Raw genomic sequence first — 13,395 nt, 5'->3', positions numbered from 1 at the left:
CTGCTCATCAGTTTCCACTTCTCACTTTGTGTCTTAATAAAGCATGCATGTGGGACTACCAACTAAAATGATCTTAATTCCTCAAACATATCATGCAGTTGTGCAATGCCTGGAATGATGATGCCCCACCCAACATCACCATCCACAGGGCAAATCTATTTATCTTTTAAAAGCCTCCAATATTTCATCCTCTAGGAAGGCTTCCCTCACCCCAAACTCCTCCCCAATATCCATCCTGCAAGTACCTTACACATACACGCACACACACCTATTAACTCTTCTATATCTTTCCTCCTACAGGTCTCTTAGTTCAAGGGCAGAGCCTTGTATTATCCACCTCTACATCCTCTGTGCCCACCCTAGTACTAGGTGCCTGGTTTATAGTAGATGTTCGACAACATTTATTAAACTGGGTTTAAACACACTTAAGTAAAATATGAAATCCTAAGCAAGATTGGAGTTTTAAAAATTCATGTTTTAATTAGGCTCATTTCAACCATAAAAAAACCAAACATTCGAGTTATCTTAAAAAGAGGGCTGGGAGTTGTATTAGAAAGCTATCATGGACCTCTACGGAGAATTTTTCTGTAGAGCGCTGCTTCTTTCTCTTCTGCTTCCTTAGGCCTTTAATTTGCACATGGTTGGTCCCAGCCTCACTAGCCTCTCCCTCAACCCTCAGCTTCAGTCCTCACTGCTAACAAGCAACTTATCTCCCCGATTTCTAATTTAAATATTTGAGAGTTGTTTTGGTTTTCATTGTTGGCACCAGGCCACCATGTCCTTTTTCTCTGGTAAAATTATGGAGCAGTTACCCTTCGGTTAGGTGCCACGCCAGAAGCTCCAGGACCAATAACTAACATTCCCCCAACCTCAATTCAATATATTATTTTTATTTACTTAGAATCATTACTAAAGTATATCACTAAAATTATTTTGCAATACTTTTAAAAACAAGTCTTGTCAAGACTTGCTAAGAGTGAAAAAAAAAAATCCTGCCCATTTCTTCACTGAACCAGCTATACATTCCAAATGTACAAGTTAACGATTGTTTTATTTGTAGATGTGCAAGCAAAGAATCCTCTGCATTATCATAACTGCTCAACGGCAGTGGTTTAAAAAGCATATTTTACAAGCTTTTTGTACTTTCCCATACACTTATAATGTAAAGAAAAGAGTAGTTGAGACATTTTCTTGTTAAATTTTATTCCAAAATATCAAATAACTTTAAAAAAGGATAATCACATACAATGGCAATCTATCACTAACCAACAAAACCTGTTTCTCTTCCTCCAAACTAACACCACTAAGTAATGATTTAAGAAGGAAGGCCACTCACTGACAAGCTACCGTGGCAAGCAAAGAGGAGTACTCTTAGGCTGTGAGACAGGTACTCTTAAGGGGTCTTCAATAAAACCAAATTCTCAGTGCTATTAATCTGCTTCAAAACTAGAAAATAATCTAATTAAATGTCTGCTATATCTAGAGAGACATCGCATTTACAGTGAAAACAAATTTAACATAATTATAACACTATACATATCTTTGAATGGGCAATTTATTCACTAAAAGATGCTGCTATTCTAAGGTTCAACATTCACTGGAAAGAAATTGTTAAAAGGGAATAGGGGAAAACTCTCTGATAATGGCCATTCAGAAGATCTGAGGAAAAAGAAACTTTTCCCAGTGCAGATTGTCCTTTTATTTCTTGATAGAGGAAGGATTTTCTAATTTAAAATTAGGTAGGTGTTCTAGTTAGCCAACCTGTTTATTAACTATCCTCACTGGTGACTCATTTTAGTTTCATCTGTAGTAATGAGCAGCTGACTGTAATATCATAATCATCAGTTTAGACTATTGTTAATAAACATATAATCTTAACAGATCTCATTTCAGAAGACAGAAATTGGTACAATTTAGAGTACTGATGTTGTCTTTAAATGAGTCTTGTAATGAAGGTACTATTAGAAAGCTTATATTAAATTAAAAGCACTAAAGAGCAAAGGGTTGTTTCATTCCTTAGCAAAAATTCCTAGGTGTTAGAAAATGTTAACTTGAATGTCTTGGGAGAACTTTTAGTCAAGCACTAAACAGGTTATATAACCTTATTCTGTCTCTTTTTTTAAATAATTGGAGCAATAAACTAAGATATATGATAATGTATTTCTAAAATATAGTGACTTTGATCTCTTTGCAAAAGAGAAGCTCACAATGATTTAAATTTACCAATTAGGCCTATTTACATTTGTCAAACTAATAAAAATGGGGAAAAAAAGAGAGAAGCACTAGTTTCTTCGTCTTTCATAGCTGGAATCATTGGAAACTATCTAAATTTAATAAGTCAAGAATTTATGATGAGTGCCTCACAATTAAAAAAAGAATGTATATTATTTAAAGTTACAAAAGTAAATTGTTGAACCAAAAATAACAGTTTATCAAAAATCAAGAGGCACCAGGAAAAGGCAAAGGGTAGTGTGCACCCAATTTCTCATCTTAGAGTATCAATAGATACTATCTAAAGCTGATAAATCACAAAACAGTAGTATAACTTTTAAAGCAAAAAAAGCAACTGCCAGAAGAACCAAAAATAAACTGTAAACAGTAGTTACCTCTGGAGATTGGGAGGATGAGCTGGGGAAACTTTTTATTTTATACCTCTGTACGATTTGCACTTTCTTACTATGAGTGTATATGCATTTTTTAATCTAGTTTTTAAATTGTCAATAATCGGACACCTTAAAAAAAAAGGAATATGTATTAAAACAACTCATGGGCTGTTGACATTATAAAATGGAACACATTCTAAAGTGAAATATCTCATCTATCAAATTAAAAAAGCAAAGCTTTTTTCCCCACAGTGCAAAGTTCATAGCTGACCATCCTCAAGTCAAAACAGTTCTGTGACAATTACAAACTTTCAAAAAATCTACACACACTTCTTGGTATTGTTTTAAAACCAAGACTTCCTTGATCAGTTTAAGCAAAAACACTGATACTGTCCAAAATAACTCCTGTAAACTACTGAATACAGTCATGCTAATACACAGAGGTCAGGGGCTTCATGGCAGCACACAAACCGAACTAGCGTGTCTTTATATCAAATCAGTAAGACATTTAGAGGCTTGTATTTTCTTTGAAATCAAAACGAGAGGCATTTTTAAAGTTTGCTATCTTCACTGATCCTCTCAGGAATGTAAAAGTATGCATTGCAGTTTCAACCTCCTAGTGCTTGAGGTTTTTTTTTTTTTTTTTTTTTTAATAGCAATTTTCTTCTGCTTGGACAAGCTGTAAGACAGGCCAAAACGGCTGGGTTTTCTGTTAACCCTTAGTTTCAAACCTTTATGTTCATAGTAACATTTCAGCTTTCCAATGTGCCTAAACATAATTATCTCAAAGAAATTTCAAACTACAACTTAATTCAAGGGAAGGGGGACACTTCAGGTCACTGATTACAGAATATGACTTAATACAACGATCTCAGAACTGGATTATTTCTGGTAATCAAAGGAGTTATAACTTAGGGAATAATACGAGTAAGGGCCACAGATTTTCAAGCTGTGCCTAGGCTCGTCCTCTTCTCACCTTGCAATACTTCACCCTATGGGACGATCCTTGAAGCAACAATGAGCGCAAATATTGCGTTCGCAATATTTTAATTTGCACATACACAACATAATCCTGGCGAGACTAAGTATCTAATGCACATCCTGAAAACGCACCAACTTAACTCTTAAATAATAACTATCTAATTTACTGGCAGCCGAACCACAGTCCAGATGCACTTCGTTAACTCTTAGGCGATGAAAATAAACCTGACTTGGAGAACCAGAGGCTTTAGGCCTGCTGGAAATCAAAAGGGTCAGCAAACTGAAGCAGTCCTGTCTTTAAAGCCCATAGCAAACTTAATTAACTGAGGCATCACTCGAAATCAACTCTCAACCCCAAATATATCTAGACTTAATGACGTAAACCCTTGTAGATTTCTTGGTAGGAGAGTATCTCGAACCCACCAGGTGGATCTATTCTATTCCAAAGCTTCTCTCTCGGACTCTACTCTGGACCCTCAGCCGCGCTACTCCCGGGAGCTTTGCACACCCTAGGGGTGCCCCAATTCAGCGCTCCATGCTCCTCCCCCGAGCCCTCGGTCTCCATCCCGAGTCCTCAGGGTCTCCCTCCCAGACCAACTCGCCACAACATCTCCAGCCTCTCACTCTCTCCTCCAGGCCAAAACGAACTGGTCTTTTCCCTCCCTCCTACCCCTCTACCCCGGGACACTCACCCGCGATAGTAAGCTTTCACCCGGACCTGGTGCGAATGGTCCCCGCTGCCGCCGCCTGCGATCGGGTGAGACATGGTTGTGCTGTCCCTCTGGGTCGGCATCTCCTTACTCCCCCGCCTCAAAGCCAGAGGCCGCGGGTGCCGGGGGCGCGATGCGGGACTCGGCTGCCCGAGCCTCTCCCGGAGCCGCGGATGTCCGCTCCCCTACCTGTTCTCCACGCCCGCGGCGCGGACCTAAGGGTCGCCTCGCCCCGGCAGCCGGAACCGCGCGGCTCCTCCCACCGCCCGCAGCTGCCGCCGCCTCTACGGCCGCCCGGGCCCAGCACGCCTCCCAGCCTAGGTTCCTCCCACCTCTTTGGCTCCAAAGGCCCACATTCCGGAGGAGGGTGGGCGCAACCACGGATCCAACTCGAGCCGTAATGGCCGGCTGCAAGAAAAAGGGGGATAGTGAATGGAAGACGCTGACCATCACATCAAATACGCCTGCAGGGGGCTTGTCGTGGAAGCTGTGACTGAGAGAATGCGAAGGTTCGTGTAACTATAGTTCTGTAAAATAGCCCTCTCCCTATAGGGAAAATGGTAGTGGAAAAGTGCTGCGACATCTCACCCAGTTTCTTAACTTGGTCGCGTCCGCGGTCAGCCGACTTGGGATTCGGGTAGTTTTGTAGTGCGGGTTTCTGGGATTTGGAGTCCCTGGGGCATTCTGGGACTTGAGGTTCCTTACGTGTAGAGCGCCCCGCCCTCTAGCTGACAGTCTGTCTCCTGCACGCTCTCCAGGAGCCGTCGGCGTGGAAATCCTGAATCCACCTTCGGTATCTCAGGTCGCTGAGTTTCGTCACGATCTAGACTTTGTTCTCTGATAAATTTTTCCTTCCAATTGCATCAATCATCTCAATTATACAGTACCTTTTTTGGGAACAAGAATTCAGTTACCTGCTTAGCACAGCCTATTTTATAGAAAGAATAATGTAACAAATATAATAATGAATGTAGTAAAGGAGGAAACTCAACTAGAAAATACGATGGAAGACTGACTTTTCTTCTTTTGTGGTCCCCATATCAATGCCCTAGTATATCGCCATTGCGTGGATCAGGTGCACGATGATATTTATCCAATCCATCAATCAGCATTTTTTTTTTCTGTTAACACTGGCTAACCATGGGTTTAAAGAATCCGTCCTTGTAGCATAGTCCCTGACGATCCACTGGTCTTGGCTCTGTCACATACTGCAATTAGAGGTAACACAAATCCAGTTCCTTCATCAGCGATGGTACCAACCCATGCTAAACGGGTTAGATTAATCATAGAAATAACTTCTTTTTACTATGATAAAATACGGCTGGGAGATTGACTCAGCAGAGTTATTTGTGACACAGCCTAGTATGGTGTTCCTCAACTGCTACAAACTTGGATTATATGCTCAATAAAAATCCCCATTGAAAGACTTGGTATCTGGGTTTTTGGCTATTGGGGACCTGCATCAGCATGTTAAATGTGAATCAGTTAGCTATGGATATAAACTATTTGTAAAGTGAGATTATGAAAATTTAATCAGATTAATGGAAAATTTGGTATACTTGAGACAAATCTGAAAGAATATAATGCTATAGAAAAGGAGATTTATGCTATATGGGAAGTGAGACTTTAGAAAAGTAAAGCACGAAAACCTTTTTATTTTGGATCCTTATTCCTTAGCAGTTTGAAAAATCCTTTATCATTGGCCTCATCATGCTTCGAGGTTAAGTAACCATTTTCTCAGAAGTTTATTGCTTACTTTGTCATAAAAAAGAATCTATAATATTGATAATTTACATCAATCCCACCATATAAATAAGTTTTCCATTTCTGAATCATGAAACCTTTTAGTTGTGATTGTCAGAGAAAGCATGGCCTTAATTTTTTAACAACGTTATTGAGATATAATTCTCATACCATGTAATTCATTCATTGAAAGTGTACAATTCAGTAGTTTTTAGTTCATTCACAAAGTTATGCAATCATGACAACTATCCAATACCAAAACAATTTTATTCCTCCAAAAAGAAACTGCACATGCATTAGCAGTAACTCCCCATTCTTAGCCTCTGGCGACCACTAGTATATTTTCTGTCTCTAGGCATTTTCCTATTTTGGACATTTCATATAAATGAAATCATACATATGACCTTTTATATCTGGCTCCTTACATTGAGCTTAATGTTTTCAAGTTTCATCCATGTCAAAGCCTATCAGTTCTGCATTCCCGTATGTGCTGAATAATGTTTTACTGTATAGGTGTTTCACATTAATGGTGCTATGGACATTTATGTATAAGTTTTTGTGTGAGATATGTTTTTAATTCTCTTCGGTGTATATCTAAGGGTAGAATTGCTGAGTTGTATGATGACTTTCTGTTTAACATCTTAAGGGAATGCCAAACTCTTTTCAAAAAAGGCAATACCATTTTACATTTGGACTAGCCTTGTGTAAGGGTTCCAATTTCTTTACACCCTTGCTAGCACTTATTATTGACTGTATTCTTTGTTACAATCATCTTAGTGGTTGTGACAGTTGTAACTCATTATGGTTTTGATTCTCATTTCCCTATTGACTAAGATGTTGATCATCTTTTCATGTTTTTATTGTCCATTTGTGTATTTCCTTGGGAGAAATGTCTATTTAAATCCTTTGGCCATTTTTAAATTGGGTGATCTGTCTCTTTTTATTGAGTTGTAAGAGTTCTTTATATATTCTGGGGGGAAAAAATCCCTTATGAGATGATTGCAAATATTTTCTCCTATTCGGTGCATTGTTATTGGTTTTGTTTTTGGTTTTGGTTTTGTTTTTAGTTTCTTGGTGGTATCATTTGCAGCACAAGTTTTTGATTTTGATGAAGTCAAATGTATCTATTTTGTTGTCGTTGCTTATGTTTTCAGTGTCATGTCCAAGGAGGCTTTGCCTAACCTAAGGTCCTGAAGATTTACAACTATTTTTTGCTAACAGTTTTATAGTCTAAACGCTTACATTTAGGTCTATGATCCAAACTGAGTTAATTTTTCTGTGTAATATAAGTAAGTGATCTAAATTTATTTCTTTACATATGGATATTCAGTTGTTCCAGCATCGTTTGTTAAAAAGCCTATCTTTGTCCCATGTAATTGTCTCACACCATTGTCAAAAATCGATCGACCAATACTGAGCTCCCGATTCTATTCCATTGATCTGTATATATCTATCCTAATGCAAAAATCACAGTTTTCATTATTGTAGTTTTGTAGTAACTCTTAAAACAGGAAAATATGAGTCTTACGACTTTGCTTTTTTCAAGATTGTTTTAACTGTTCTGGGTTCTTTATATTTCCATATAAATTTTAGGATCAATTTGTCAATTTCCTCAAAAATAGCCAATTGGGATTTTGATAGGGATATTTTTGAATCTGTAGAGAAGTGTGTGGAATATGGTCATGTCAATAGTATACATAGCCTTCCAATTGTGAACACACAATGTCTTTTCTATTTATTTAGATTTTTAATTTTTTCAACAATGCTTCATAGTTTCCATAGGATAAGTTTTGCATTTCTTTTGTAAAATTTATTTCTAAGTATTTTATTTTTTTGATACTATTATAAATGACTTTTCTTAATTTCATTTTTTTTTCCTCTTTTTATTCTAGAATTCTAAGTGAGCATTTTATATGCCTGGAATCCTGAACTGTTTGAGAAATAATTACTTGAAAGTGTGTTAATTCATGAGATTTTAGAATTTGAGTTAGCCCATAAGAACAGAAAATGGTTCTGACACCAGTGGCTTTTAGCTCTGGCTACACATGTGAATCACCTGAGATTTTACAAACTATTTTGGTGGTGGTAGCAGGGGCATCCCAGACCAATTGAAACAGAACCTCAGGGTGGTATCTTGAGCATCAGAATCTTTCTTTCCTTCCTTCCTGCCTTCCTGCCTTCCTGCCTTCCTGCCTTCCTGCCTTCCTGCCTTTTCTTTTTTCTTTCTTTTTCTTTTAATTGAGGTATAAAAGACATAGTTTTATATTAGTTTCAGGTATACAAAATGATTCCATATGTAAATTTTGCAAAATTATCACAATAAGTCTAGTTAACATCCATCACCACATAGTTACTGGGTTTTTTTCTTGAAATGAGCACTTTAAGATTTATTTTCTTAACCACTTTTAAATGTATAATACAGTATCAACTATAATCACCATGCTATACCTTAACATCTTCAGGAGTTGTTTATTTTATATTTGAATGTTTATACCTTTCAACCACCTTCACTCATTTCTTCCCTTCCTCCTCCTGTTACCTCTGGCAACGACCAATCTGCTCTCTGTATCTATAAGTTTAGGTTGTGTTTTTATTTTTTTAAATTTTAGATTTCATATATAAATGCGATCATACAGTATTTGTCTTTCTCTGTTTGACTTATTTCACTTAGTGTAAAACCCTCACAACCCATTCACATTGTCACAAATGGCAAGATATTTTTCTTTTTTACAGATGAATAAGATTTTTGGGTGTGTGTGTGTGTGTATCCCTTTTTTTTTTTTTTAATCCATTCATCCATTGATGGATATTCAAGTTGTTTCCATGTCTTGGCTGCTATAAATAGTGCTAAAATGAAAATGGGGGTGCAGATATCTTTTTGAGTGAGTGTTCATGTTTTCTTTGGATAAATACCCAGAAGTGGGAGGGCTGAATCATATGATAGTTCTATTTTTGATTTTTTGAGGACCTCCCTACTGTTTTCTATAGTGGCTGCACCAATTTACATTCCCTTCCTAACTTCATTTTTAATTATTCATTGCTAGTGTATAGAAATACAATTAATTTTGCATATATCTTGTATTAGTTTTAATAGGGTTTAGTGGATTCCTTAGAATATCCTATGTACGAGATTATACCCTTTTAAAATATGGATTGGTTTACATCTATCTTTCCAATCTGGACGCCTTTTATTTCTTTTTCTTATCTGATTGTCTTAGCTAGAACCTGTAGTACTATGCTGAATAAAGAGAAGAGTGTGAATACCCTTGTCTTATGTCCAATTTTACATGGATAGTTTTCAGTCTTTCACCATCAAATGTGATGATTATTCTACATTTTTTAAAATAGATATCCTTTATCAGGTTGAAGAAGTTTCATTCCATTCCTAGTTTGTTGACTATTTTTATTATGAAAGGGTGTTGGGGTTTTTTTAGTGCTTTTTCTGTGTCTATTGAGTTAATCATGTGGTTTGTCCAATATTCTATTGATATAGTATGTTACATTAATTGATTTTTGGATGTAAGCCAATCTTGCATTCCTGGGAAAAATCTCACATGGTTATGGTAATACTCCTTTTTATATATTGCTGAATTCAGTTTGCTAAAATTTTGGTGAGAAATCTTGAATTTATACTCATAAGCATGGTTTCCTTTAGTTGTTTAAAGATAATTTATAATAGCTGCTTTGAAGTCTTTGTCTGCTAAGGCCAACATCTAAAAGGCAGCTTCTGTGTGTATGGGTCCCACTTGCCTGTTTCTTTACATGTCTCATCACTTTTTGGTCTCAGACTATACATTTCTATTGTAGCAACTCTGAAGATTGATCCAGACTGGCTCCAGGGCTTGTCATCATTGTTGGTGTTTGCTTGTTTATTTGTTTAGTGACTCAGCTAGACAAATTCAGTAAATTCTATTTCCACCACAGTGCGTAGCCCCTAATGCCTCTCCTCAGGGGTGCGGCTTTGGCATGCACACTGTCACCCTGACTCCTCCTTTCTCTGGGGAATGACGGTGTTTTTAGTTAGGTTCTCTTTGACAGTTTCTTTCACTCATTTCCCTATTAAGTTTTGGCTATTTTGCCTTCATTGATATCAGTCCCAGTTGTTAGCTTCCACTATTTGGCAACTGATTGCCCCAGTGTTTTTGACAATGCCCTGGGCATAAATTGCTTCGCAGTCTGAGCCAGTGATCATTTTTTCAATTTATAATTTTCACCAGTTATGGTTGTTTCATTAATGAGAGAGTATACAGGGAGCTCTTCATGGAATATGATGCAATTAAAATAGATATAAGGCACAGTCATGCAGATAGAATGATCAGGGCATGGAAATGATGTTATTTTTAGCAACAAAATACTAGAAAATATTGAGCCATCTCTTTGGTTTTAAAAAAAACAGGAGTCTATAAAAGGCTTTAAAAGGAATCTGGCATCACATTAATCATATCTTTAGGAAAAACTGGCTTTCTTTCTAGAGATTGAGCTGCTCCAACAAGAAAATGACTAATCGGAATAGACAGACCTTTATGTTCAGTCTTAATTAAGCATCACTACTGAGCCCTGCAGCAAGGACCAGATATGAACATTTGTTTGCCATGTTTTTTATATCATCTAATAAATTCTGCTATTGGATCTTTCATGCCTGTTTCTCGACTGAGAACCAAATGCTATAAAATGGGAAGTCAATGGTAGACACTGTGAACAAGCCTCCCACAGCCCATTTTCTTCCTGTTGTACTTAAAATGGTACTTATTAATAGCCTCAACTTTGGATAAGCCTGCTGCTCTTAACCTAGCATTCTTCAGTGGTTACACTGAGCATGTGATAATGTCATTTAAAGGAAAGAAAAATGTTTAAACTGCAAGTCCTGATCATTTGGAGGGAATTTGTGACCTTCGGAGATAAAGATTGGGCCCTGGGCTGAATTATGCTTGCCTTTGGCTCACTGCAATAACTTTAATAGGAAAAAAATAATTAATGCTCAAATCCACAAGCTTAAGGGATTTTAAATATTTTTGGCCAATATTTCTTTCATTCTGTCATCATCGGAATGCATGTCCCAATGTAGAGCCAAGAAAATAACCTGCTTAGAGAAAGGCGAAGGAGATAATAAATAGTAGACACGGATCCTGTGTAATCATGTCCTAATATCACATTAATTGTTTCACTTAACCTTCAAGAGCAGAAGACATGACCTAAACTCCTGATGAGAGCCCTGACAGCTGAGGTTAGTAAGAGAATTTAGTTTTTATCCTTTAATTAACCTTACTGCGTCAGCATGGGTAGCAAACAATATCCCATGACTTCCCTTTCCCCCTTCTTTCTCTTATGCCCTCTCACTGCCCCATTGACATTAGGCCAACTTTATCTCCAAGTTATCTGGATGCTCCCTTTGCTCCATCCACACAAACTTATTTCCATTATAGTTCCCCAATCTCTCTTCCACACAACAGATAATGACATATAACAGCTTGGGCCTTCACTTATTTTTGCCTTTGGAACAAAATGTCTTCACTTTGAAATTAAAATAACTTAAAAATTCATGTCATAGGTTCCCTGATAATCAAAGAAAAAAAAGCTCATTCATTGATGCCAATGACACATATACCTGTCTTTATATATATAGCACCCTCTGCCTAGACTGAAATGCCCTCCCTAACTCAGTCCCTACCACTCCTGACCAACTTCCACTCTCCTCTAGTAACCATTTACAAACTCACCTCTGCTCCCCTGGCTATTAGGTACCCATTCTCTTCATGTTTCCTCTTTTTCTGTACTCCTGCTCTACACTCTGCTTATATATTAATTACAGCATGTATTGCCCAGTATCATAATTTATTTTCTTGCTGGCACTTTCATAAGGTTGGGACTATAATTTGTTTTTTCTCTGTGTTCCCTGCACCTAGTACACAATAGGTTCTCAATAATGTCTGTTGACACTGAATGATACCACTTTGCTTCATTCCTCCTATTTATAAGAAAAAGGGTAAGCATTTGCTTTACTTGATAAGGATTTCCTGAGACTGAACTAATTATTTAATTCTTAAAATGTAAAATAGCATATTGTTAATACAAAAAAAAAACCCACATAAAAGAAGAGGTTTGTTTTAATTAACCATCAATGGAATATTCCATTAAGCAAAAGAGTCAGTAATAAAATAAAATATAAAATTTATTTATAAATTTACTTAGTGAAAATCATTTCATTTACTTAATGAAAGTCACTGAATAGTTAAAGAAGTCTAAGAAACCTCAACATAATTAACTCCTATGGGGTTAATTGATGCCAAGCACTATGCTCTCTCTTTCTTTTCAAGAGAGTTACAATCCAAATAGAATGTCAGGACATATACTAATAAAGAGAACAAAATGCAAATGTGCCAGTAAATGACAATTATTGCAGCAGCTGCTGAGTACTAACCCCTCTTCTTTGGAATCCAGAAGGACCCACTTATGTCTGGCTAGACTGAAAGACACAAAGTTTGCTGGTAAAATGATGTTGAAAGAGCCTCCAGCAAAACATAGAAACTTCATTTAAAAGTATCATTTATTGTTTAATGGCATTGACACACCAAATACGGTGTCACCAATAACAATCAACCATATGTAAACTATCCTTTGCTTTGAAATGGAAAATTTGCTCTTGAGAATAGTATATTCAATTGAAAATGTAAACATTACCTAATAAATTTTCCCTGCTCCAGCAGATCACCTACCCTAGCATTGGCTTCCTTCCACGATCTAGTTCTTTCACAGCCTCTGGAATGAACTCCCCTCCCCCATGAGGTTGCTAGCCTTTCTCCCTCGACATGAGGGCTAGGTCATTTCTTCACCCCCTCCACCTACTTATTGGACTCAAATCGTTTTGTATGGAATTCGTGCTGACCTTGACCCTAATAGGGACCACAGAGATATCAGAAGAAAAAGCAGAACTCATAGTCCATACTGATGCCTGACTCCTTAATCACTGGCACAATGTCAATGAGAACAGCACTCCACACATCGTGCTTATTACCCTGTGACTTAAGCACAAGATATTTTATTGGCTTGGTATGCCTTCCTGTTCTGGTTAATGACAAATTACAAATCAGCCTATAAATAAATCAACAATGGTTTCCAGAAACTGAGACTTTTAAAACAAAGCTACCGTATTTATTAGGTGCCTCAAGAGTAGGAATCTTACCTTTAAGTTCTTTTTGGCACTTAGAAAATTGTAGGTATGCAACAAATTTTAAACTATTATTTAATTTTTAAATAGTTTTACATTGTTTTATGTCCACTTAAATACTAAAATTAATCTTAGTGTGATAGGAAGAAAGCTGAGCAAATCGTTATTTTCTCTTTGCCTTGTTAAAGCTGTG

The 13,395-nt window shown here is 37.0% G+C and overlaps 2 protein-coding genes across 12 annotated transcripts in view; one reads left to right on the top strand and one right to left on the bottom strand.

Annotated features, from left to right (window-relative positions):
- PRKCI (protein kinase C iota) overlaps positions 1-4,599 on the bottom strand; it is a 64,309-nt gene extending 59,710 nt beyond the window's left edge. The window contains exon 1 of the mRNA XM_016127531.2: positions 4,277-4,599. Within this exon, the coding sequence (XP_015983017.1) occupies positions 4,277-4,377 (101 nt within the window). The 5' untranslated portion in view covers positions 4,378-4,599. The remainder of the gene's footprint in view (positions 1-4,276) is intronic.
- A 17-nt stretch (positions 4,600-4,616) lies between these two features.
- Positions 4,617-13,395, top strand: part of PHC3 (polyhomeotic homolog 3) — a 104,947-nt gene continuing 96,168 nt past the window's right edge. For 4 of the 11 annotated variants that reach the window (XR_004950511.1, XR_001594760.2, XR_001594761.2 and 1 more), the window contains exon 1: positions 4,619-4,803. Coding sequence is in view for 6 of the 11 variants with exons in the window: in XM_016127528.2 (XP_015983014.2) it covers positions 4,727-4,803 (77 nt within the window). In the remaining 5 variants the exon portion in view is untranslated. Of the gene's footprint in view, positions 4,804-13,395 lie in introns of all 11 variants that reach the window. The other 7 variants (XR_001594758.2, XM_016127518.2, XR_001594759.2 and 4 more) reach the window with 5 other exon arrangements.

The sequence above is a fragment of the Rousettus aegyptiacus genome, unplaced genomic scaffold, assembly GCF_014176215.1.
Source record: "Rousettus aegyptiacus isolate mRouAeg1 unplaced genomic scaffold, mRouAeg1.p scaffold_m13_p_4, whole genome shotgun sequence".
Classification (NCBI taxonomy): domain Eukaryota; kingdom Metazoa; phylum Chordata; class Mammalia; order Chiroptera; family Pteropodidae; genus Rousettus; species Rousettus aegyptiacus.
This window is presented reverse-complemented; position numbering and strand designations above follow the sequence as displayed.